This window comes from Lytechinus pictus, chromosome 6, assembly GCF_037042905.1.
Source record: "Lytechinus pictus isolate F3 Inbred chromosome 6, Lp3.0, whole genome shotgun sequence".
NCBI lineage: Eukaryota > Metazoa > Echinodermata > Echinoidea > Temnopleuroida > Toxopneustidae > Lytechinus > Lytechinus pictus.
Genome location: NC_087250.1, coordinates 20,511,581 through 20,538,281, shown reverse-complemented (window position 1 = coordinate 20,538,281; position 26,701 = coordinate 20,511,581). Strand labels below are relative to the sequence as shown.

Genomic DNA, 26,701 nt, shown 5'->3' with positions numbered 1-26,701 from the left:
AAATTTCCAGAAAATACCAGATTTTATTCATGAGAAAGAAGGCATTTATTTTATACACGATTCAAAAACAAGATACACATTTACATAGCTAGAATGTACATAGCAACATACACTCAACGAATAAGATTTTCAGTAAAATGTTCGAAATTACATCAACCTTCAATTAGCTGAAACTATTTGGACTTCTGAAAAAAAAAGATCAGTTACACTTTGAGGAGTTTTTTAGAGGTTGTCCTATTGATCAGTGGATTTAAAAGATAAATTTCTTCTTTATACAACGAAAGCAAAAGTTGTAATATACAAAGGTTTCCCAGGAAAATAACTTAGTCTAAGCTTGTGGTTTAAATATGGAAAGCCAGTTGTGACACAAATCTCTAACAGCACAAATTCGAATACTTGGCTCATATGTTACTCCTATCTTTCATAACTGTCGGAGAATAATGACTGAATTAGTTTCTTCAACACAGTAACATAATGGAAGAGCACAATGAATGTAAGACATTCAATGTTAATATTATTTTTGACACATTTGGCTTTCCATACCTTTGGCAGAGTTAGACCATGGCCTAAGTTAAACTGGACTAGAGTGCAGGGGCCCGTTTCATAAAGCTGTTCGTGAGTTACGAATGACTTTACGCTCGACTGGTGACCATTTCTTGTGCTATGTAATATCCCTATGTAACTGATTTAGTGCCCAAGAGGTTCCAGTCGTGCATATTTTTACAAATGGCTTTATGAAAACACCACCCAGGCCCAAGACTTCAAGGTTAAAAGAAGACTACATCATGCCAGTGGAAATATCCACATTAAAACTTCCAAAACAATAACTGTTACCATACAACCCTCCTCAGACTTAAATCCCAGGCTAAACAATGCAAGGTAATGCAAACAGCATTAAGCTTATTTGCCCACATCATCTGAGATTACTATAGGGGCCATATGTGGGTGTTTAATTTAAACCTGCTCCAGGGAATAATTTTCATTCGCAATTTTGGTCATTAGAGAGATAATCTCAATTACGTTCCACAATCCTGTGTAAAATATCTGCAACACAAAAGATTGTTTATATAGCAGTCATTAAAAAATGTGGAGCAAATTGCGATGCGATACCAGGAAGATAATTCCCTCCTACTCATGGAGTTATGCACAACGGATGGCTGGAATAAATGCTCATTTTTCCAGGGCTACTTTTCACAACTTGCTGCATATATCTGAAACAATGTATAAGCTTTAACCCTGCAATCGGTGTGTTTCTACAGAGAATCTATATTTCGGGAATCCAAAACTGTATTGCCCTTAACCTGTTCCTACAAAGCGAATAATCCAATTGACTCACATTCCAAACGGATAAACACGGCAATAACCAACTTCCAGAGAAATCGTATTTTGCGCGATGATGTTTATCAATAAACCGCATCGCGTCTGTTTCTAAAGGGATGTTTTCCGGAATCCTGGATACTTGTGCGGAAAATGCCATTTTAATGATTCTCGGTAGAAACATGCCGAATGAATGGGGATTTTCGAGGGCTTCTTTTTGAGTTTCTTGGGCTCATGAGCTTTCGGCCCCTTGTAGTACCCCCCCTGAGCTATGCACAGCTTTACACACAACTAGGACATGTTCTAAAGGGTAAATTGCCAATTCGTCTCTTGCCAACTCATCCATGCATCACATGGTCTACCTTCATTTAGTCTAATGCCATTCTGTCCATCAATATTTTGTCTAACAACCATTTGGTCCAATCATCACTTCACTTCGTCTATGACTGTTTCCTCTCATAACTAGTTGGTCTAATATCCATTTTATTTACATTGACTTCGCCCAAGTAACACTTAGTCCAATAAGACCAAATGGCGTATGGACTAAACAGCTGTTGGACCAATTACTTATTAGACAAAATGGTGAGTGGACGAGATGGCAATTAGAACATTTGTACCTTGGAAGCAGCTTTATAAAAAGAAACTGTGCCAAGGTGTCTTAACTCGGTCTCTTTATCCAATTTGCTGAAAAGTACATAGTACAGTATCCTCAAAATGTCTTCAAATGGATGTATGCAAAAACATTGCTGAATTATTGCAACCTAAGTATAATATTTTTAAACATTGTATCAATGAAATGAGAAAATAGGAATTATGGTGTCCCCCAAGACATGACTTCTAAAGTGCAGGTTTCCAGTGCAAAGGGAATATAAAATGATCAACATTGTACATGAAGGGACAATGACTTTCCATTCAAACAGACATTTGGTTCTCAATTTTTCTTAACTGAATTTTTGTTTCTGCTGTGTACATTATGACAAAACAGGATTTTCATTTTAGATCAAGTTTGACATGAATTACAGGTTTTCAGAGATGGAAAAGACCATTATAGAAACAGAAAATCACTGTCCCTGACGACGTCAACTTAACAGTCTCCTCACAAGAATGAATGGTATCTTTAAACAGTCCGATAGTACATGAGAGATATATCACATGATGATAAAAAGTACATTGTATGGTATCCTCAACGTCTCCTTCCTCCACGCTCTTTGAGCTGAAGTTGAACCACTGTGCCATGCATGAAATTGTAGAATCCCAGTGAGTTTGAATCCTTGATGAATAGGCCCTGTTGACAAAGAAATAAAATAAAAATAAATAAATTAATGGGTATGCAGACGCGGGGCACGACTATTACTTTTTTGGGGTGGGCGGAACAGCGGGCCCCTGAAATTTTCTCCCCTGACCAAAGTGTCATGACATATCTCAAAAAAGGGAAATTTCACAAAAATGGTTTTGAATTAGTGGCGTGAAACCATAGGTTAAAGACATTTCATTCATTCATTACAATTGATTCAGCGCATACTTTGAAAATGCATCCAATAACGACTGCACGCTTTCATCACAGCGTGCTATACTTGATTTATTTTTACCAAGGCAACAGCGTCAGTGAGTCCACAATTTCGAATCAGTAATACCTTGGTCACATTTGACGGCAGCCGTACGGCGAGTCAAAAACAGCCGTTTTAACAGTTTGTGTACCAACTACATATAGGTGGTTTGAATTAAAATTAATAAAACGGCTGTTTTCGACTCGCCGTACGGCCGACGTAGAGCAAATGTGACCAAGGTATAACTCCATCGTTAGTTCATTAATTCACTTAAACAGTTCGCACCCGGATACATTATTCCACATTTTTTCATTGTAGGTGCTGAATTCAAATTCGCCTTTACGAATTTGGGTGTACTGTATTAAATTCAGATGGTTGCTATAAATGTTCCACTGTACTAAGAATAATAATAATAATAACCTGGTTGTTTGTAACACTTTTAAGAATACATTGAACTTATCTACAATCAGTCGTTCCCACACACAACACATATATACACATCCTCCACTCCCTGGGGAGTATTCAAGCCAGTCACCAGTGAGGTGCACACAATGCTGGTCAAACAAAAAGAAGAAATTATCCTGACTTACCTCATGCTGTAGCTTCTGTTTACCGGCAGGAATACCAAGTTGTTCAAAGAGCTTGGCCTTGATGACCGACACCTGGTCAGTAAGAGGCATGTTGAGGGTGATCCGCTGACCGTGCAGCTTCCATTCTGGCTTATCTTGGACCAGTGGACAGACCACGTTGAACATAACAGTACCCTGCGATGGACAGTGAAACAATGAGAGAATATTGAAACATAGTAAGGGGCATAATAAGGGTGATCCGCTGAACGTGCAGCTTCCATTCTGGCTTATCTTGGACCAGTGGACAGACCACGTTGAACATAACAGTACCCTGCGATGGACAAAGAATGAGCAAATAATGAAACCAGGGCCCTCTCACAAAAAGTTGCGATTGATCCGATCAACCACAACTATGGAAAGCCAGTAGCGCCAACATCTAAATTGCAAGTCAGTTCAAAATATTTTCAGATTATGATGTATTCTTATACAGTTATTGTTTTCTTGACAATTCAGTGTGCTTCTTCCTCTTCGTTTAGAACCGACATTGTGCAAATTTCCTGCAGGAAAAATTACGACAATGAAGGATATCCATATGGTCGAGGTTGATCAGGGTTCCGTCTTACAAAGAGTTACGATTGATCCGATCATCTTAAACTATATGGAAATCCGACAATGTCCTAACTTTTTCTCCAGAAAATTTACACGATGTCTTTTTTGTAAACAAAGAGAACCACACTGATTTGTCTAGAAAACAATGAATGTATGATTATACATCACATCTAGAAAATATTTTGAACAAACATGCATTTCAGATGTTGATGTTGCTGGCTTTCCATAGTTGTAGTTGATCGGATTAATCGTAACTCTTTGTAAAACAGGGCCCGGATCTGTAAGGGGCATATTCTTGGAGAGGGATTGACTGACAGTGGAGTATATCAAATACAGTTCATCTATCAGAAGCTTCACAAACTTGCAGAGTTATGAAGAACCTTACTTAATCCAATTTTGGACTATCAGGCCTTCAGAACAACGAGCACATATCTTTCTATGTCGGATGAAGAAACCTACAGAATAGCAAGCTGTAACCACTATATGTACCTTATGCGTAGCAAGAAACTGTTCCTCTGGGATGAGATCGTCCTCTGTCTTCTGCCTCTTTGCCGGTGGTTCATCCATACCCATGTCCTGTCTGGGTGGTCCTCCCCGGGGAGGTTCTGGTAGAACACCTCTCATCATCTGAGGGGGGCCAGGGGGAGGCATAGGAAGTCGGTTGCCCATAGGACCACCTACAGAAAGAAAAGGGAGAAGAGGTTATTATCATTATATGCGTAAAGTGCTAAGAGACGTTTTGATAAAGGAAGTGCTGTATAAAAATGGAATATTATTATCATTATCATCAACAATGAGTTTTTAAAGACTGAAAAATCGTATTACTATCAAACTGTTACCATCATCAATCCCCGTCATCATCATCATCATCAGTGTCATCTTCATGACTTCATCACCCTCATTGTCGTTGTCATCATCACCACCATCATCATCATTGCCATTATCACCATTATCATATCATCATCAATATCATCATCATCATCACTGTCATCATCATCATCACCACCACTATCATCATCTTCATCAAAATCTTTATCATTATCATCATCATCATCATCGTCATCATCATCATCATCATCATCATCATCATCATCATCATCATCATCATCAATATCATCAATATCATCATCACCATCATCATCATCCTCCTCCTCTTCATCAGAGCCATTGCCCTTCTCTACCTACCCTGCATTCTAGGCTGGGGCTGCATGGGCATCCTTGGCGGACCCGGGAAGGGGTTCATGATCGGTCTTGACGGTATCTGCATCAAGGGTGCAGCTGGCGCCCTCACCATCGGGACCTGCTGCACCAGAGGCATGCGAGGGGGCATCGGAGGTGGCTGTGGAGGGGGGCCCTGGCGGGGCTGCGCGGGGACCACCGGTGCGGCGTTGCTGGGCTTCGGGGGCTGCGGGGGTGGTTTTGGGGGATGAGGTGCTGCTTTGGTTTTCTGGGGACCGATTCGCTCCTTTTCTTTGTCGGGTCTGTAAAAAAAAAAAAAAAACATATCCAAAATTGATGACAAAGACATGGTATCATATCTAATACCCTAATGCAAGCTGCAAGAATGGTCCAGGAATTTTTATTTTACGTCAGATCAGATCCACTGTGATATATATTCACTGTTATGATTACAGATTTTTTATTTTTATTTTTTATTCTTGTTATTGGACTGGCATTCAATATACAAATTACTTGGATTGCATACAAATATGTCTTAGAAAGAGTGAAATGCTTCTGCTGACTCAGTTTCCACTCTATGAACATCTCTCTGAGTTGTTTAATAACAGTTAATTGTGAAGGATGGAGGGATGGATTGAAGATGCATTGATGGAGGGAGGGATGGATGAATGGTGAGATGAATAGATGGATGGAAGGATCGATGGATGGATGGATTGATGGATAGAAAAAAAGGATGAATGGAAGGATGGATGGATGAGTTAATGAATGGGTGGATGGATTGATGGATAGAAAAAAGGATGAATGGAAGGATGGATGGATGAGTTAAAGGAGAATGAAACCCTTGAAACCAGCTGAATCCATATCAAAGAAACATATTGTTGAAAGTTTGAGGAAGATTGAATGAATAATAAGAAAGTTATGAGCATTTGAATATTGAGATCACTAATGCCATGTAGTTCCTCCCATTGGCAATGCGACCAAGATCTGTGATGTCACACACGTACAACTCCCTCATTACTTTAGTTCTTATTTCACTTATATTCTCACTTTTATAGAGTCTATCACAAGGTGAGGTGTTCTCTTTATGAGATGACATGTACAGAGGTTTCACAACATTATAATCATTGATGAATCGTTTGTCATATGATTAGAATGAGCAAAAAGAGATGTTTTGGGGTATATTTTCAGTGTCCAAAAGGGGAGAGTTGTTCATCTGTGACATCATAGATCTTGGTCGCATTGCCAATGGGGGATCTCCATAGAATTAGTGATCTCAACATTCAAATGCTCATAACTCTTCTATTGCTAGTCCTATTTTACTCAAACTTTTGTTGATCTTATTCTTTGATTTTTCTGCTTTCACAAAAGCTAACTTGCTCCAAGAGTTTCATTCTCCTTTAATGAATGGGTGGATGGATTGATGGATGGGTGGATGGCTAGATGAATGAATGAATGAGTGAATGAATGAGTGAACAAATGAATGAATGAGTGAATGAATGAGTGAACAAATGAATGAGTGAATGAATGAGTGAACAAATGAATGAATGAGTGAATGAATGAGTGAACAAATGAATGAATGAGTGAACAAATGAATGAATGAGTGAATGAATGAGTGAACAAATGAATGAATGAGTGAATGAATGAGTGAACAAATGAATGAGTGAACAAATGAATGAGTGAACAAATGAATGAATGAGTGAATGAATGAGTGAACAAATGAATGAATGAGTGAATGAATGAGTGAACAAATGAATGAATGAGTGAATGAATGAGTGAACAAATGAATGAATGAGTGAATGAATGAATGAATGAATGAATGAATGAATGAGTGAATGAATGAGTGAACAAATGAATGAATGAGAGAATGAATGAGTGAACAAATGAATGAATGAGTGAATGAATGAATGAATGAATGAATGAATGAATGAGTGAATGAATGAGTGAACAAATGAATGAATGAGAGAATGAATGAGTGAACAAATGAATGAATGAGTGAATGAATGAATGAATGAATGAATGAATGACTGAATGAATGAATGAGTGAACAAATGAATGAATGAGTGAACAAATGAATGAGTGAACAATGAATGAATGAAAGAAAGAATGAATGAAAGAATGAATGGATGTGAATGAATGAATGAATGAGGAAGATAAGTAACTTACAGAAGTCCTTTTGATTTATGGAAAGCATTAATCTGATCTTCCAGTGTGATTCCTGCTTGAGCCTTCCTGGTAGTAGATTCCATGCTGTAAGTAAAATATCACAATAAAAATTTTAACAATGCAAAACAAAGACAAACAAAATAAGACTCATCAAGAATACCCAGACTTCTGATGATTGTTGGTTTTTTTTGCAAAGACCTCTCTAATTTTTTTTCAGAAAGCGTTCAGACTTATAATACTTAGGCTTTGAATAGTTTATTTTTCTAGACATGTTCACTTTTCCAACTTCATGTGTAATTCAACTGTTCTTTGTCTATCGCGTATGTTTTATGATGTAAAAGAAACAAGAGTGGAAAACATAAATTCAAATCAAATCCAATAAAAGATGATAGTAACTCTTTCACAGAAATAATTAATGTGCTGAAAAACTACACCTGGGTGGAGAGTGACAAATGTAGATATGCCTTTAAAAAAATGTTACATCAGGGGCCCGTTTCAGAAAAGGACTTGCAGCTGTTGTGACTTTGCCATTACGGTAACTACCATGGAAACCTTGATTCTGATTGGCTGCTGAGTCCTGTTACCATGGTAGTTGCCATAATGGCAAAGTTAAAACAATTGCAAGTCCTTTATGAAACGAACCCCATATATATATCTTATATGACTTGACTTTTTTGGCAAGGCATATCTACATCTGCCACTCTCAACCCAGGTGTAGGAAATGAGTACCCGGTGGGAATAAATTCCTTGAATACGTAAGCGTCCAATTAGGGTAGTGATGCCAAAGCCAGGGTAACAGTACACATTTAGAAAAAAATGTACTTAAAGGAATGGTCCGGGCTGAAAGTATTTATAGCTAAATAAATAGAGTAGAATTCACTGAGCAAAATGCCAAAAATTTCATCAAAATCGGAAAACAACTAACAAAGTTATTGAATTTTAAAGTTTAGCAAAATTTTGTGAAAACAGTCGTCATGAATATTCATTAGGTGGGCTGATGATGTCACATCCCCACTTGTTCTTTTGTATTTTATTATATGAAATTAGGTTTATTCAAATTTTTTCCTCCAAGAACTAGAAAAATTTGATTGACAACTGATTTAGTGCATTAGATATTTATTGCTGCAACTTATTTCATTATAAGGGAGACATATTATTCACACAAGTATGAAATAATGAAAAAAGTATGATTTTATGTATTAACATAAGAAAACGGAAAGTGGGGATGTGACATCATCAGCCCACCTAATGAATAATCATGACGACTGTTTTCACAAAATATTGCTAAACTTAAAACTTCAATAACTTTATTATTTGTTATCCGATTTTGATGAAATTTTCTGCATTTTGCTCAGTGAATTCTACTCTATGTATTAAGATGTGAATATTTTCAGCCCGGACCATCCCTTTCATATAAATGCCAGTTGTGGTAACAATGTCAAAATGAGTTCGAACAGGATCCAATAAAATGGCCACCTTACCCAAGTGTTTGTATTTATGGATGAAAAGTATGTGCCAAATGGCTCTGGGAAAATCTGTGTAATTGCTGAGAAATTAGCAAAATTATCATAGAATGCTATAAAATGTCGGGTAGTTCTCCCAGAAATATTCATACACTGTCCCACATATGCCTTTTTGTGTTAGAGATTATCGGAATTACCTGTTTTCAGCCAAGATTTCATGACTTCACCAACATAAGTTTATTTCAATGTTCCAGATCTAGATCTATAACAATATGATGCCAATTAACCTTGATTTTTAAAAATTTCTCATGAAATGATTGTTTGCTGCAACTTTTTTTTTTAACCTTTAAGCATTACATAAATGTTGCATATTACCATTAATATTATGATTACTCTTTTTCTCACCTGGCGCTGTGTCCATCCCAGATGACCTTCTGTTTATTCTTATCTTCCTCTTCTTCTTCACCAATCTATAAACAGGAATTAAGAACATCACCATAATAAGATCATATTAATTCTAGAGAAAAAAACATTTTTATAAGGGCCTCAAACTCTACTTATGAAAATGATAGAAATATCGAAGGTTTTTTTTTCTTTCTAGAAAACCTCACTCACAACCTGGGGAGAATTTCATAAACATTTTTTGTTCAACAAGTTGTCATGTCTGAAAAATGTCTTTGATGCTGATTGGCTGAGAAGTACTGTTACTAGGTGACTGTCGGATAAAACAGGACTTGTCGGATGAAATGTCCAACAAGCCCTTTCATGAAAATACATTGGGTTGTTTCCTATTACCATTGATGAGGTAAATCCTTGCCCAAATGAGACCACACTTCTCAAAGAACCACTTATCTACTCAACTACCAAGTATAAATGATTTAGAAAAAACCATATAGGAGCCTTATCACTTTAATACAAACACCAAGTCACAAACAACAGAAGCTGAACCCTAAAGCAATTCTTAAGTTGCCATGAGAGTGTTATGTTTTCAGGTATATGAAGTATTTGACCTTTGACAGTGACCCCAAATCTATAATCAGATCATTGTCCCATCAATATGCATGCATGAAATCTGTTTTCACTTTACTGGGGATGTGAGTAGCCACAAATGAAAATTGCTGAAATTTCGAAACCTCCTTTACTTTTGTACAGACAAAGTGTACAAAGTACACAAAAAGCTGAAAATAAACTGAAATAACAAAAATAGCTGAAATTGGCTAAACCAAACTGAACTCTGACACCCCTGTTTTACCTTCTTTCCGATCTGCGTTTCAATATCTCCCTCTCCGAAAATATCTGTTCTTCTCTCTGCGAGGTTTTTCAGACTCTCTTCGATAGATGACCCGGCAGCGTAGACCTCCTCCTGGGCTTTCGAAGACATCTGACGACTCCTCTCCTCCACCCATCTTGGATCCAGCAAACCTAGATATAGGTGAAACATAAAACAAATGATGCACAGGAGTGAGTGTGTCAGTTTACAAATGAGGCATGGGTTAGAGTGGGTCGGTATGAACTGTGCTAAAGGTAACTATGGCAAGGTTTGACCCATGAGGCGCAGCGGAGTGGGATTAGAACTTAGTGCCAAACTTACCGCGTGCACACAGTTCCCCTGACCCACAAAAGAAACCCTCATTTGTTTATAGAATGGAGAAATCTTATTGAATAAACCACAAAAATTAATGATTTACCGGATGCATGATAATTTCATGCGTCTGGTAAATTCAATTTACCGCACGCATAATTTTTTGGTTTTATCAGATGCATGAAAATTCTAAAACTTCATGCAGATCCTTCATGACCCTGAAATACATCAATACCTTGGTAAAACAAAAATGAATTAAACAATAATTATTCAAACTGTAATTAAGATAAAAAGTTCAATCAAAAAGTATATTGATTTCTTTTTAATAGACAGTAAATTTTTCCTGTTGGGCAAGTAAAACTCTTAAATTGTAGAAAAAAAGTTAGTGTGGAACATTGACAGAAAGAATTAACAAAAAGAAAAAAGTGGGATGGTACATAATACAGTGCTCTACAAAGCAAAATAGTTTTTTTCAGTTCATTTAATAGTTGAAAGAAAGACTTGGGCCTGAGATACACATGCGTTGGGTTCAAAGCCGCCTCCCAACACCAGCTTCAGAGCCGGCCTCTAGCCTGCAATTTGTGTGGTGTTACACATATGCCAAAAGTAGACTGAAACCACTTTGACATCCTTTATTCACGTCACCGTCTCAAATGTAACGTGTGCCTGTCTTTTCATGTCAACACTTTCTATTGTTTGTCAGCAATAACTATTGTTCCCTGCTACTTGTTCAGTGGCTAAGCAGCCGTGGAGGTGGACTCACTCCACTTCAGCAATCCAAAATAGTAAGCTGATACGCATATGTCGAGGCGTATCCAGGGGCCGACCTCAGTCCACTTTCAACGTATGTGTATCTTGGGCCTTAGTTCAGGCTTACCAATTCGCATGTGTTCTTGCATCTTGTCTGCAGCAATCTTCTCTCCAGTGATAGGTGAGATGAGGTACTTGGTGGTATCCAACGGTTGGGCTTGCTTCGCCACTGCAATGACAAGGTTAAATGATAGTAAAGGTCATATCAGAGTGAAGGTCAAATGAGAGTGAAGGTTAAAGACAAGGTCAAATGATAGTTAAAGTCAATGACAATATCAATAATGGTTAAGATTAATGGGAATATACAATGATTACAAATTTAATTTTGAGCATACTGCGTCATTGACAAGATTGTTAGATCCATTTTTATGTCATTAATCACATTGAGCTAGAAGCCAAGAATTTCAAAGCAAATGGCAAGACCAAAGAATATCAAATCATAGCCAGGTTCAATGAAACAATGCATGGCACTCACGGTCACTGACATCACACAACGTCGATTACAATTCATTGATATTTTGTCAAATTATTTGTGAACATTTTGGAAGAATTTTAGAAATAAAGCATCAAGAGAAAAATTTGAATTGAATTGACTCACATATTGACCCTTTGTTATTTAAGTTGTAACTTTTAAAAGTATTTCCCTATCGTATTTCTATCAAAAATATTTATCATGATGATAGGTTCCACTTTCATATTCTTTATTGTTTATTTCCCTAAATATCATGTGTATTCTTACCTCTATCCTTTTCTTTTCTTAGAGCTTTGTAACATTTGTATCAAGCACCTTATAAAAATTATTTATGATTGATATTATCATTATTTATATGCTTTTTGATGTTTTTTCCCATTTCTATAACGATCTTGATATGTTTGTGTAATATATATTATAATTTCTTTTGAGAACTTGTATTCTCACAAGGCCTCCATGCTTTTTTTCTCAAGTTCTCTTTCATTCAATGATATTATTTAATCAAGGCAATGTTTTGTTTATATTCATGATATGTTTTACTCTGTATTATTATATGTATTTCTAATTGTTTGCATTGTACATATATATTTTTTAACCTATTTGAATTTGAATGAATAAAGAATTGAATTGAAAATTGAATTGAATAGAGAAAGAATTGTTAAAACTCACTTTTTGGATTGTAATCTTTCTTGATGATTGCCTCTCCCAGCTGTGGGGGAAGGGGTGGCAGCATGGGGGCGACCTCCTTGGGCGGAGCAGGGGGTGCAGGAGCAGACTCCTCCTTCTCCTCATCACTCTCCTCCATGTCAGAGTCGGACTAAAGGTCAAAGGTCAAGAGAGGTCAAAGGTTAACAATATCTTCAATGAAAACTTTTCTTTCTAAAATTAAGATGAAACATATTTGTAGTCATATTTAGGAATTTATGCAGTTCTAGTACCTCTCTATTTGTATATACATCTGATTCTATTTTTTTAAAGAAATGGACACTATCACCTAACAAGCAAAATATCTGGAATGCCAATTGTATATACATCTGAAGAACAAGTTTATGAAGAATCAACACCATCGCCTAATTTTCTAAATGCAGAACTGCAAATTGTGCATTTATCTGAAAAAAAATTGGTTTATGAAGAAATTGACCCCATCTCATAGTTTTCTAATGAACATAAACAAAAGGCCTAATGCCGATTGTATATACTTCTGAAAAACTAGTTAAGGAGGAAATTGACCCTATCGCTTAGCTTTCAAATGGATACAAACAAAATGGCTTCTTACCCCTTCTTCCATGTCCTGAACCTCTGTATTAAGATCTGTGGTTTTGACCCTTTCTCCTCCTTCCTCCTTCTTTCCTTCTTCCTTCTCTTTGTCCTTCACACCCTCCTCGTCCTCTTCTTCTTCGTCGCCTTCTTCCTCATCATCATCTCCTTCTTCGTCATCGTCCTCGACCTCCATCTCAACGTCCTCATCTTCAGCAAGCTCCTCCTTCGGAAGAGAGAGAAAAAAAAATATGAATAATAAATTTTTTTGTAATTCATGTTTTATTGATTCTTATCATTTATAGTAAGCATAACAAAACATCCATGCTGTAACGGATCACATAGTAAGATTATAATGACGTTGGCATATAAAGAAACATGTCTAACATACAAAATAAAATAACATAAAAAGACATGGCGAAGATCTTGAGCGGCCATGGCTGTGAAATAACCCTGGCCCTGTCTTACAAAGAGTTACGATTGATCCGATCAACCACAACTATGGAAAGCCAGCAACATCAATATCTGAAATGAGGGTTTGTTCAAAATATTTTCTGGATGTGATGTATAAATAATCATACATTCATTGTTTTCTTGAAAATTCAGTGTGCTTCTCTTTGTTTACAACTTAGGCAATCATGCAAATTTCCTGGAGGAAAAAAATATGACATTGTTGCATTTCCACATAATTCAAGATGATCAGATCAATCATAACTCTTTGCTAGAAGGGGCCCAGTCCTACTTAAGGTTAAATGGAATAATAACTAAAATTTCAAGGTTATCTTACCCCAAATTGTTCGTATCTCTCCTCGGCTAGAATTCTTGATCCGATCTCACTTGGTTTGAGTGGAGGAGGGAACTGTCCTTCTTCGTCTGGTTGATAGTCTACCGTCTCAACCACTACAAAGTCATGCCAATCAATCTGTGAATATGCAACTACAAGAACAAAAACAAAACAGCATATGAATCAATTAACCGAGGGGCGTGGTCTAGTGGTTAAGATTCTTGTCTTTCAATCTGAGGGACTTGGGTTCGATTCCCAGCCATGGCGTGTTTTCCTTCAACAAGAAATTTAGCCACATTGTGCTGCACTCGACCCAGGTGAGGTGAATTGGTACCCGGTAGGAAGAAATTCCTTGAATGCTTGAGCACCCGATCAAGGTAGCCATGCTAAAACCGGGGTAATGATAACATAATCATGTTAAGCACGGCCCGCTGGGAAAACAGTTTTCGGAACTGAAGTGGCTACCCTGGGTAAAACATGACGTTATTATTATTACTATTATTACTATTATTATTATTATTATTATTATTATCATTATTATCATTATTATTATTATAATTATTATAGTTATTAACCAGATGCTTAGTGACATCACAGGTCATATTTAATCAGCAGATCAATTATGGTTATGTGATTGCCAAGCTTGGGAATTTTCGTTTTATCTTTCTTCATTTAATTTTTTCTTCTATTTCCTTCATTCATTTTATCCCTCCCTCCCTCCCTTCCTTCCTTCCTTCATCCATTCATTCAGCAAAATATATTCAGTAAAACATGCTACTTTATTCTGTTTGCAAATTTTATTTACTCTTCAGCAATATTGCTGTGGAGTAACCAAGAGATGCAAACCAAACAAAACGATACAATACGGTTGCGCCCATGAACCAGGACTATTTCATTACGGCCTGATAATTCAAGCAATAGGGTCGCAATAGGAATTTATGTTAGGTTTAGGGTAGGGCAGTGTTAAACCCAAGTTTGAAGTTGGTCATCCATTAGTGTGTGGAATTTAGAGAGGAGCAAATGTCGCGTCACCCTTGCAACAATCATAAGAGTGTACCTCTTTCTTTCTCCCTCTCCTCTTCATCTTTTTTCCTCAGCCTTTCTTGGTGTTTCTCCCACTCTACCCTGTGCGTAACCTGCTCCATGACGATCTTGCGTGTAGCGCCCTCTTCAGTCAGCTTCTCCAACAGGTCTTTGGGCGGTATTAACACCTGGGGGAGTTTCACAAAGAGTTAAATGTTACTTATGGGGTGTTGCAAGAAACTTGAAATTAATCACAACAATGTTTAAGGTCTAAAAATTAATTGCATTTCATTGCACATTCACAGTCAGTTTCCCCATCAGATCGTTGGGTGGTATCAATACCTGGGGGTATTTCACAGAGAGTCAAGTGTGACTTAAGGGATGTTGCACGGAACTTACAATTGATCGCAAGTTAATATAAGCTCCCAAAATCAATTGACAGTCATGCATTCAATTGATTGATGGTCTGCTTCTTGCATCAACAAATATAAACTGATCTGCTTTAATTTAAGTTGATCTATCGCATGTAAATTTGAAATTGATTCCAAATATTTAAACATTAAACCATAATCGAACATTCAATATATTTTCAAATCAAATAAGTTTGATATGTAAATATCGCCCAGCACTATGAACAAATCAGTATATACGGTTGGGGTCAAAATTTGGTGAACCCCATCACAAATGTGTGCTCCTTCATGCTGAGTGTTATATGTTGAAAACAACACTATAATGTTCGATGAGCCCAGAGAAACAAACTTTGTTGGAAGTAATATTCAATCACCTGGGTTCATGATTGAATATCTAAAACATGGCAGAACTTCAACAATACCGGTATAAGCACACTGGGCTGCACTCGACCCAGGGGAGGTGAATGGGTACGCGGTAGGAAGAAATTCCTTGAATGCTCGAGCGCCCGATCAAGGTAGCCGTGCTAAAGCCGGGGTAATAATAACATTATCATGTTAAGCAGGGCTCGCTGGTAGAACAGTTTTCGGAACTGAAGTGGCTACCCTGGGTAAAATATGACATTATTATTAGTATTACTATCATTATTATTATTATTATTATGTTCATTTTCATGCGGGTATCATTAACTTTTGAGCACGCTGTATATATGCATTAAATTTTTTTAAAGAGCCCCCCCCCCCCCCCAAAAAAAAACCATAAAAATGAGAATATATACAAACAATCTTTGCTCACCTTGATGTACTGTTCAACAAGTTTAGTGAAGTAATTAAACATGCTGTGCTGAGGTCTGAGAAAGTCAAAGATGTAATTCCTCTGTTCTCTGTTCATAAGGTTGGTCAAGAACTGACCGCCATTCCGGGCAACAAACTGAGCGGTCAGTTTTACAACATCCCTGGTCAAAGAAAAAAAATGATATGAACTACTTTTCTCAGAAATCTTCAAATTATAAACTGAGCAGTCAGTTTCACAATGTCCCTGTCCAAAAGAAAATGACAAGAAAATATAGTGGCATTAGCTGATCAGGGGCCCGTTGCAGAAAGAGTTGCAATCAAACGCAACTCTAAAATTCACGCGCAACTTTATTTTCAACCAATCAACAGCGCGCATTTTGGACTTGCAATTGATTTCTTTTAGTTGCGTTTAAACGCGACTCTTTCTGCAACGGGCCCCTGCTCAGTAATCATCAAATTAAATTTTGAGCAGTCTGCTTCACAACATCCCTGGTCAAAGAAAAAAATGGAATTAACTAATATTCACAGTAATCCTCAAATTACAAACTGGATGGTCAGTTTCACAACGTCCTTCAATGAACATTACTGACAGTATTTCTATAAACCAGGGTTTTTTTCACACAACTTTAAGTATGCCTGAGTTGCACTTAAAGGCCCAGTTGCATGCGTTATAGGCGTGACCGCATTGGTCAGATCATGCCAAGAGGACGCGCACTACTACATATTGATCAATAAGATTGCGTGTCTCATATCATGTGCATGTTGGCATTTTAAGTGCGACACCAAGTCACACTTAAATCTTTGTGAAAGAGCCCCCACCTATATAATGCTTATTTAAATAAAACGCATTAATGGATGGTAGATCTACCATAAATTCAAATTCTTGGGAACATTTATTTCACCAACAGGTACAGGCATAGTACTGTATGCTTAAAGGTCAAACGCATTAATGGATGGAGGATCGGCCACAGATTAACATTCTTGGAAACATGTAAATATTTATATTAACCAACAAATAAAGGCATAGCATGTTTACAGGTCAAACGCAGTGGTAGAGGGCGTATCTAGCATAAATTCAAATTCTTGGGAACATGTATTTTATAGCAGTCAACAAATAAAGGTATAATTGCCCATCTTTGGCAAAAGGAAGCAAGTGACACATCAGTAAAATTTGAGTTATTGTTGTTTCTGAAATACCCTTTGTATGTTGCACATTCAGGCAATTTTGGGGAAGAAATTACCGTTCTATGGAAAAATATTGAAGAAAATATGCTGTTAAATTGCCTTGATGCCTATGTAAATGACAAACACACAACAAATTTTACTTTTGTAACTTGCTTCCCTTTGCCAAAGTATAGCAGTTCGTACTGTATGCTTACAGGTCAAACGCGTTGATGGAGGGCGGATCGGCCACAAATTCAAATTCTGGAGGAGGTTCTTTAGGTACGATTGGTTCCACTAAGAGGGTGGGCTTCGGTTGGCTTGCGGTCAACTGTAGCTGGAGCTGCAGAAAGAAAATAAGAAACAAAACAAAAAAATCTAAATTTTTATTGGAAACAAAATTAAAAACTAACCTTTACTTTGCAACAAACCAACTTGACCATGCTATCGAGTATCTATATTGACCTTTGACATTGTTTTCTATATTGGTAGCAGCCAATCAGTAAGCTTGTAGTTCACATCAACGTAAACCTTGCATCTACCGTCTCAATGGTCTTCCAAAGAGACTTTGGTTATTACCCTGGTTTAACCCTAATAAATAAGACATTTTTTGCGATAAATGCACCGCACAAATTTTTTGACCGGGTTGCTCACCGACTTTTTACTTTCAAGTCTCGCGCAACTTATGAGACCAAAATTGTGACCCCGGGTACACGGTTCGAAAATTATGCAACATTTTGTACATGCATGCAGACCAAAAATTACTAAAAAACGTGAATTTGTGTACAAATCCAATGCAAAGTGTTTTTAGCCAAAATTTATAAACGTAGCATAGTGAGCGCTGGGCATTACAGTCACCAGTGAATGGTCTACTTTAAAGTCTAATGCCCTTCCATCCATCAACATTTCATCTAAAAACCATTTGGTCCAATCATCACTTTGTCTATGACCATTTCGTCTCATAACCAGTTGGTCTAATATCTATTTTATTTTCATTCATTTTGCCCAATTAGCACTTAGTCTAATTAGACCAAATGGTATATGGACTAAATGGCTATCGAACCAACTGGTTATTGGACGAAATGGCAATTAGACCATGTGGATATCATGGACCTGGCCACGGAAGATTATCTATTGTTACTTGGAGTGCTGTGTGACAATGCTCAGCACCCCCAGTAACAATAGATTAATCCTCCGTGGACAGGGCCCTGGCGGATATTTGACGAACTGATGGTAGACCAAATGGTAGTAAAGGAGTTGGTAATTGGACGAATTGGCATTGAACCAAATGAAAATAGACCGACCCTCTTACCTTGAGAGGCATAGCCCCGGATGGCTCAACAGCCTTCCCTTCTTGGAACTCCTTGACTTTATGTCTGTAGTAGGCATGGTAGGGATCACCAGGATTCAAGAAATTGAACTTGGCGTTGGAGATCTCGTTCTGACGAATCCTTGACTCAAACTCAGGCCCTGGAGTCAAAGTGGAAGGAGAACAATTAAACATGTATTATTAGGCCTGCGTAAGAATTCTGGTTTAACAGTAAAAGAATGTAGTTGCAGTAAACAAGCATTTTGTGAGAAAGTCTTAAACATCATGGTTAAATGTCACCACATTATTATAGATCTAGATCTGATACATTAACGAAAAACTGACAAGTCTGAACATCACTAACACAAAAAAGACATATTATAGTGTACATGATGATCTTATTTACTTGGTTCAAGTTAGAAATTTGAATTTTCAATACCAAACTTCCCTATTAAATGTTCATTGTAATTTGATGTATGCAAATAAGTAACTTACCATTCCTGGCAACAAAACTGGCAGTTTTATCCACAATATCTGAGCAGCGCGTTCAGGAAGGACAACTATGACTCTCATAAAACATGGTACGCTGAAAGTGTGAACATTAGTAATATTACAATGTGTATAAATACACATTAGACCATAAAACGTTAATCAATATGAATCCAATGTTTAATAATGAAGCATTGAAAGAATATCTGAACACTCAAAGGTACTGCAAAATTTTCAACTCATTAGAAGAAAACTTACCTGACCCCTTCTACATTCTGAACACAATTTTGATAAAAGTTTGAAAGTTGGAAAAATGTAGTTAAATGTTGTTCAGTATAAGGTTCAGTTCTTGAGAATGTTTTATAAAGAGTTCCATGTACCGGTACAACTATTGTAAGTTTGCTATTATGACTACTACCATGGTAACAGGGCTCAGCAGCCAATCAAAATAACAATTGAGGTTTCCATGGTAGTTGCCATAATGGCAAAGTTACAACAGTTGTGACTCTTTATGAAACGGGCTCCTGGTTACATAGGATACAAATTTCCCAACACCTATCTACCACAAAGTTTGAGGCAGTTTTGCTAGTATATTGCCCCCACCTCCTCCCCATCCAACTTGTTGTGTCACTGCAAAGCACTTTGTATACAGACCAACAAACATAAACCCAGCACATGTACCTGTAAACTCTAAGACACAAGAAACAGGAACAAATATCAAGGTAATATCCAGAACTAAGAAAATTCTTAATTTCCTGTTCAATATAGTACATGTACATTATGTACTTTGCACAAAATTTTAAATGGAAATTTTTTCCCAAAATTTTTTTCCCCAAAAAAACAGGAAAATAATTAGCGGGTATGTCAGCAGTTTGAATTAATCAGACCATCTGTCATCATGGCTACATGTACAGAAGTTTATAACAGCATAGCTTGAGAAAATTTGGTTATCATTTCCTCAGCTTTTGTTGGGGTCTGTTAGAATCCATTCTTTCTATTTTTAACACAAATAGAATTTATATTTAAGGATACTTCTAACTTCGGGTGGAGGGTAGATGATCCCGACCATCGGCTTGGAGGCCGGCGCGTCCGTCTTCTCGGCCGGCTCATCGGCCTCAGAGATCGTCACCACATTGGGAATCAACTCAGGCATCGTTGACCTTTGACCTTGGGTAACAACACCCAGAATTCCTCCGAATGATAATTATTGAAAAGACCAATTTCTTGTGCTTGTGCGTGTCTCTCTGAAAAAAATAACAAAATGGAAACTATTCACAAAGGAATTAAGGTATGAATGAGGGTGGAATTGGTGATGAGAATTTACTTGAAGAAAACAAGATCAGGGTTCCGTCTTTCAAAGAGTTATGATTAATCTGATCAGCCACAACTACATGTATGGAAAGCCAGCAACGTCAACATCTAAAATGCATCTTTCTTCAAAATATTTTCTAGATATGATGTATATTTATTCATTCATTCGTTTTCTTGACAGTTCAGTATGATGTTGTTTGAAGGTTTGCATGGTGGTATGTACAATCGCTGATGTGGTTTACGGTACACCATGTGAAGTGTTGTAGAAACAGTGGATAGGAGAAGAGAAGAAATGGATAGGCGAGAAAGTGGAGATTTGAGAGTAGAGTATTCTTTCTTGAAAGTAGTCCTGAAAAGGACTGTAAACCAGGAAAGATTGATGAGGAGAGTCTCAACTCATCAATCTCAACTCATCAATCTTTCCTGGTTTACAGTCCTTTTCAGGACTACTTTCAAGAAAGAATACTCTACTCTCAAATCTCTACAGTTCAGTATGTTCCTCTTTGTTTTTAAGGGACATTGCACAAATTTCCTAAAGAAAAAATGATGACATTGATGGATTTCCATATACTTGAGGTTGATCAGATCAATTGTAACTTTTTGTAAGACAGGGCAAAGGACGAACAAAACTAGGTGAACAATAAGCGTTGCCCTGAATCAACAATCTACACTGTACTATGTCTCAATCTGTCAAAGCAAGGTAACAATACTTGGTAACAAAAATGAAGTTTAACATACATTGCTTGCAGCCTTGCGCTCATACCATTATAAAGGTGGGGGTAATAATTGTTATCAAAATAAGAGGGGGCATGTTAAAAGTAGTAGATATCATCGCAAGGAAAGGCTTCAATGACAACATGGATATAGATGAGTCAAAGTACGATCGATGCATGAGTGTGCGCATGGGCTGTACATGCTAAATGGATGTTTCGAATCAGCAACATACAATTTAATACTCAATTCACCACTCTGGACGTGCATAATTCATGATATTATTACTCTATCAGTTAATGGAGCATATTTTAGAGGATTTGTGGTTACTTTATCAATATAAGGTGGATTTAGTCTAAAGATCCAAGGTAAAAATTGAGACTTGAATTAAAAGTTGAAGAAAGCCAATGGTCATGATGTCTTGATCCTGTTGATGCGGGTGTCTGACGAGAAAAAATGTTTTTCTTATCTGAAAAAAATATATATCATATTTCTTGGTGGATTTGAAGAGAAATAACCTTCAGAGTGACAGGAATGTAACATTTTATGAAAAAAAAATAGTACATGGCGGCAAAAAACAAGACTGTATCTAAAAGATGAGACACAAACAAATCTATATTTTGAGCTTCCGAGAGCTGTTACACTGTAGGTCTACAAATTCATCTTGATTAAAAAAAATTGTCCATAAAGTGTCTTATAGGAAATTTGATGCTCTTTCTGATGGTATGTTTTTTTTTAAGTAGGGTGCCTCAAGCAACAGTGAACAAGAGTGTCTCAAAGGCGAGCACATAAATACTTGCATCGGCCAATAAATATCATGAATCTTCCCTTAAAGACCCTGACCGGTGTAAAAACAATCATATATCAAAATAAAGGTAATGATGATGGGTGATGATGGGTTCTTGTATAGCGCCGGTATCCGCCTCAGCTGGGCGCTCATGGCGCTTGCTCAAAAATAGGAAATATCTCACAAATTTCAATGTCTTCAAACAGTGCTTAGGATCATCATTCAGTTCAAGTACTGTCCTAGTAATGCTACAATTGAGTTATTCTTGCAATAATGTTGGAGTGGGGAACAGAAAAGTCTTCAGGTAAGACTCAAAAGTTGATTGGGATATGATTCATACAATACGAATATACCCAAAATATTACATATATCTCCTTCCAATAGTTAAAAATATTAAATAAAAATCAAAGAAACTGCTCCTCCAAAGTACGCTTCGATTGAGCACCCCCACGTCGCCTGGAAATGATGACGTCACGTTGTGTCAGGAGGGTTGTGATTCCATAGGTTTGTGTACAAAAGCATTGGGTATTTTCTTCCATTTCCATGTTATGAATCCATTTTTTTTTTCGTTTTCAGATGAAAATGGCACTCAAAATTATTCACTGTTCAAATTGTTGTAAACCTACAACTATTCACTACCTTTTTTGTGATTTCTTTGTTTGGCTCTTATTGGGCCTAAATTGTCAGGAAAAGTTGTTATACATAATCTAAATGCAGATAGAATTGAAATCTGCGCCAAATAAGCAGGAAATAAAATATGGCAAAAACTAGTTCAAAACTGCAGATTTCATAAATTCAAGCTTGTGGGTAAAAATATATGTGATATCCCTCTGTGATAGAAGTGAAGAGAATGAAATGCGTTATCTGGAAAGCAAAAAAATCACCCAGTTTTTCTGTGTACAAACCTATGGAATCACGACGCTTCTTACACAACGTGACGTCACGGTCTCGAGGCAGGTGAAAAGCACAATAAAGCCTATTTTCTAAGCGGGGTTCGAAACCCGATAATTGGAATATTCTTAAGCAAAATACTCAGCTGGGAAGCGGTGAAAATGCATAAAGCATACCTTGGTGTATTTAGTAGCTTATAAGCTTTCGATTGGTATATAATTTATCAATTTCATTTTCGGGTCCGGTCTGGATCTTTAACATTTAAGGTAGTATTCATGATATTTATCGGCCGATGCAAGTATCTTTTTTATCTAAGTTAGCACTGCTCATGTCATGATATTGTCACTGTCTATACGCATCATGTAGTTAGGCTACGATAACAAAGACGGCTAGGCAAGGTGGCGACAATAACAGACTGTTAGTACAGGTAAACGCTCCTCTACTTTTAACATTTTCAAGTTTTTTATGTTTAATATTATTTAAAAATATGACTCTTTAGTGCCAACAGGGTCCAAATGGTATTGTAGCCCATTTATTTTAGACTATAAATTAAAGGGTAGACAATGGCACCAGGGGCCCGTTTCATAAAGGACTTGCAACTGGTGCAACTTTGCCATTATGGCAATTACCGTGGTAACCTTGATTATGATTGGCTGCTGAGCCCTGTTACCATTGTAGTTGCCATTATGGCAAAGTTACAACAGTTGCAAGTCCTTTATGAAATGGGCCCCTGATTGGTGCTGTAGACATGTGTCCGAAATATCAATAGGTGAATTGGCCTCAAATTTTCATTCTATATTTTGAGTGAACAATGTAGTTACATGTAGCGACATCTTCATATTTTCTGGCAGCCAAGTTGATTATCTATCAATGTGACATGTTTCCACAGCTCCCCAGAGGCTCAAACAGAGCCAGGTCAGCATAAAGACTTTAAAATGCTTATTTTCAGCCACTAACCCACACAGTATAGCCTAAGGGGATGGGCCAAATGCTAACTTACATGCATTTCCAGGCGCATTTTATGGAGTATTTAAGCCTTATTTTTCACTATTTAGGAAATTTTGACGTAAGCTTTGAGCAATGTCTTTGACAATCATGCTAATAAAGAATATATTAAGGTAAAGTTTTTTAGTAGTAATGGTGTTTCGTTTTTTTCCGTTGTCCTACCTGTTTAAAATTGGGCTCAAAACCCAAAAGAAAACATATATTTTGGAGCAACTTTATGACTTTTTTTCTTCTGTATAGTGAATTTTATTGCCCTGCATTTCCCATTAAACTAAAAAATGTAGGCCTATATTATAATTGACTTTGTATTACTTTGATGTAAAGACTTGCAAATGAAGTGATATATAACAACTTGGCAAAATATTCAGGAGCCTGAGTCCTGGCTGTGCTAACCTCGACTTGGGCTGAAATTAAAATGAAAAAACTTCCCGTAAAAAAAAAAAGAGTGCCATTTTTTTTCTGAGTAAATCAGCCCGTTTTTAATGACAGAAATTTTCCAGTTTGGCTTCAGACACTGATTACTTTAACTGCATCACAATAAAGGGCAAGGCAACAAGGATAAATCCATAATAACATCGAACAATAGCATTGATTAGCTGCCTTGAGTCGGACTCTTGTCCTAACTCCTAGATTATATAGTTAATTTCACATGACATAAATTTCAACACGTCGGACCGAAGCCGGTCGAAAGGAACACTGCGCAGGCGGGATATTATCATTAAAAGCAAAGCCAAAGGGTACAGCCGTACACAAAAGCAGTCAAGCACTCTTAAAACTCTCTCTCACATTGAATTAATTCGAAGAACGTTCACAAGTATTTTCTTCTAATATAATCAAGCAATGAATACTTACGGAAGGTCTACACAAGTGAAAAACAAGTAAAGAGTGTTCACTTATTTCCAACAGAATCGTTGTGCGTGCAATTCTCGTTTTGTATAAAGCCCTAGCCCTCTATAGTCCAAACAGGAATATTCGACAGAGGATTTTTATAATTTTACATAAATTATTTCGAATTTTGTGAGACTGGAGTTGCTGCTGAAACTGCATAAAAAACACAATATCAAAAAAAATTGTTCGCCGCCCCCCCCCCCCCTTGTCCGCAGCTCCTTTCGTCATTTTTCCTCTTGATTGAGAGTTGATAGTTCCATGACCTAGACTTCTTATTTTTTCCCCCTTTTTTTTCTTAATTCATTATTTCAACTTTGTGCACTATCTCTCTTGTATCCTTCCTCCGTTCACCCTGAAAAAAACTTTGTTGTAAAAATAGCAGAAAAAATAATAAAAATTATTGGTGAAGGTTTGAGGAAAATGCGTTAAAGAGTAAGAAAGTTATTAGAGTTCAAAGTTTTGGATTTGTGACGTCATAAACGAGCAGCTGCCCCATGTGTTATGTAATATAAAATGCATGAATTTCAAATTTTGCATGGTTCCTGATGACTTAATTTTGTTTTCTATTCATGATCGGGTGTGAAATGATTTGTCTATTGATATACAAAAGGTACAGTGAAAACCATTTTCAATTTTCTGAGAAAATGACATTTCATTGATTTTTTACCATTCGCTATGTAGGAATGCTGCTCGCATATGACGTCACAAATCAAATAATTGAAATTCTAATAACTTTTTAATTATTTGATGAATTTTTCTCAAACCTTCGGCAATATTTTTTACTATTTGTTCTGCTATTTTTACAATAAACTTTTTGTCAGGGTGAACTTCCCCTTTAAGGTCGGAGATCGCTGGTAACAGTTGAAAAATGTAAACACTTCCTAAGAGTTGTTAGAGCTGGTGAAGTTGCTGAGGAGTTTTTGGCGGGTTGTGTGAAGGTTGCGAATGAAATATAAAATAAATGTGTGGAGCTGGGTTTTGGTGTCATTACTATGGTGCACAGGGGGAAGAAAGAGAACACATTCACTTTTCACATATCACTTTTCTCAGGGGGTACCCACTACCCAGCACTGACTCCGCCCCCCCCCCCCCCCGTATCGACGCCCCATATAATCAACATTTTCCATGTATAAAGTATATCCACGGCAGAACCTTGCTGTAAATCTACCAGTTCGCACAATGAATTTACTTGATGAGAATGAATTAATTATAAGGATAATCGCACAACAGAGGTTATATTTTCAACAGCCCTTGAACCCAAAAAAGTGCGTCGATCACCCTTTTTTCACAGTCACATACAGGGGCCGCGGAACCGGGGGGGCTGGGGGGGGGGGGCTTCAGCCCCCCACTTTTTTTCAAAACCGTGTACAAAAACGTAAAAATTACCATATGATTGTGATTTTTAGCATGGTCAGCCCCCCACTTTTGGCTCAGCCCCCCCCCCCCCCCCACTTTGAAAACCGTTCCGCGGCCCCTGACATAGATCGAGGCAAAATCAACTCCAAATTAACCAAATGTAAAACGCTATTACCAATGACCTACTATCGATTGGTTTCTAGTTGGTGTCGTACTTGTGAATGTACGAGTCCATGGCGGTTACAGGAAGGGGCACAACGCCCCCCCCCCCCTTGAGAGCCATAACAAATCTTTGTAAGGGGATATGTTGTGCATACGCAAGTGAGGACCCCCCCCCCCCTTTATTTATTTATTTTGTTTGCTTGTCAAATATTTCATTCATCATCACCATTAATTTGGAGTGAAGCCTAGCTTTCTTGAGGCTTAGTTTTTTTCTGTATACAATGCCCCCCCTGGAAATTCCTGGATTCGCCCCTGGTATAATCATGTTGTCTTAAGTACGTTCAATGTATAACGGAAATCTCACGATTATTATTATTTCCCATTATTCTTCCAACACTTTACTCTTAATTATTCCACTAAATCGTGTTGCATTTGGAAATTTATGATGAATGGGGATAATTTCATAAATATTTTGCTTTAACGCGTTGTCAGATCTGACAAAGTTCCTTGATTTTGATTGGCTGTGAAGCACTGCTACCATGGTAACTGTCGGATTAAACGTCTGACAGGTCATTTCATCAGACGCTCCCCTGAGAATCAGGAGCATGCTAAGATATTTTTTTCTCACCATCTTAATTGTAGCGTGTTCATCAA

General features: G+C 37.2%; 1 protein-coding gene across 2 annotated transcripts; it reads right to left on the bottom strand.

Moving 5' to 3' along the window:
• Positions 1-3: 3 nt before the first annotated feature.
• LOC129263689 (splicing factor 3A subunit 1-like) lies at positions 4-24,607 on the bottom strand. Of its 2 annotated transcripts, XM_064101173.1 has the most exons (18): positions 24,494-24,607; positions 19,969-20,180; positions 18,943-18,981; positions 18,451-18,608; positions 17,357-17,481; positions 15,979-16,138; positions 14,810-14,963; positions 13,756-13,904; positions 12,988-13,194; positions 12,381-12,528; positions 11,307-11,408; positions 10,100-10,269; positions 9,253-9,317; positions 7,385-7,468; positions 5,228-5,523; positions 4,532-4,719; positions 3,455-3,628; positions 4-2,602 (listed from the first exon to the last, which is right to left on the bottom strand). In XM_064101173.1, the coding sequence occupies exons 2-18, from the start codon at positions 20,087-20,089 to the stop codon at positions 2,501-2,503; spliced, it is 2,442 nt and encodes an 813-aa protein (XP_063957243.1). In that variant the 5' UTR covers positions 20,090-20,180; positions 24,494-24,607; the 3' UTR covers positions 4-2,500. The 2 variants fall into 2 exon arrangements, with proteins under 2 accessions (XP_063957243.1, XP_063957244.1); XM_064101174.1 differs by lacking the exon at positions 3,455-3,628 and having other exon boundaries at positions 4-2,400; positions 4,660-4,719; positions 24,494-24,579.
• Between the last annotated feature and the right edge of the window lie 2,094 nt (positions 24,608-26,701).

Coding starts and splice junctions, on each gene's coding strand:
- LOC129263689 (XM_064101173.1), bottom strand. CDS start 20,089: ATGCCTGAGTTGATTCCCAATGTGGTGACGATCTCTGAGGCCGATGAG. Junction 16,139..17,356: donor TCCATCAACGCGTTTGACCT/GTAAGCATACAG, acceptor TTCTTTGACCAG/GGATGTTGTAAAACTGACCG. Junction 9,318..10,099: donor AAACGCAGATCGGAAAGAAG/GTAAAACAGGGG, acceptor TCCTGTTTATAG/ATTGGTGAAGAAGAAGAGGA.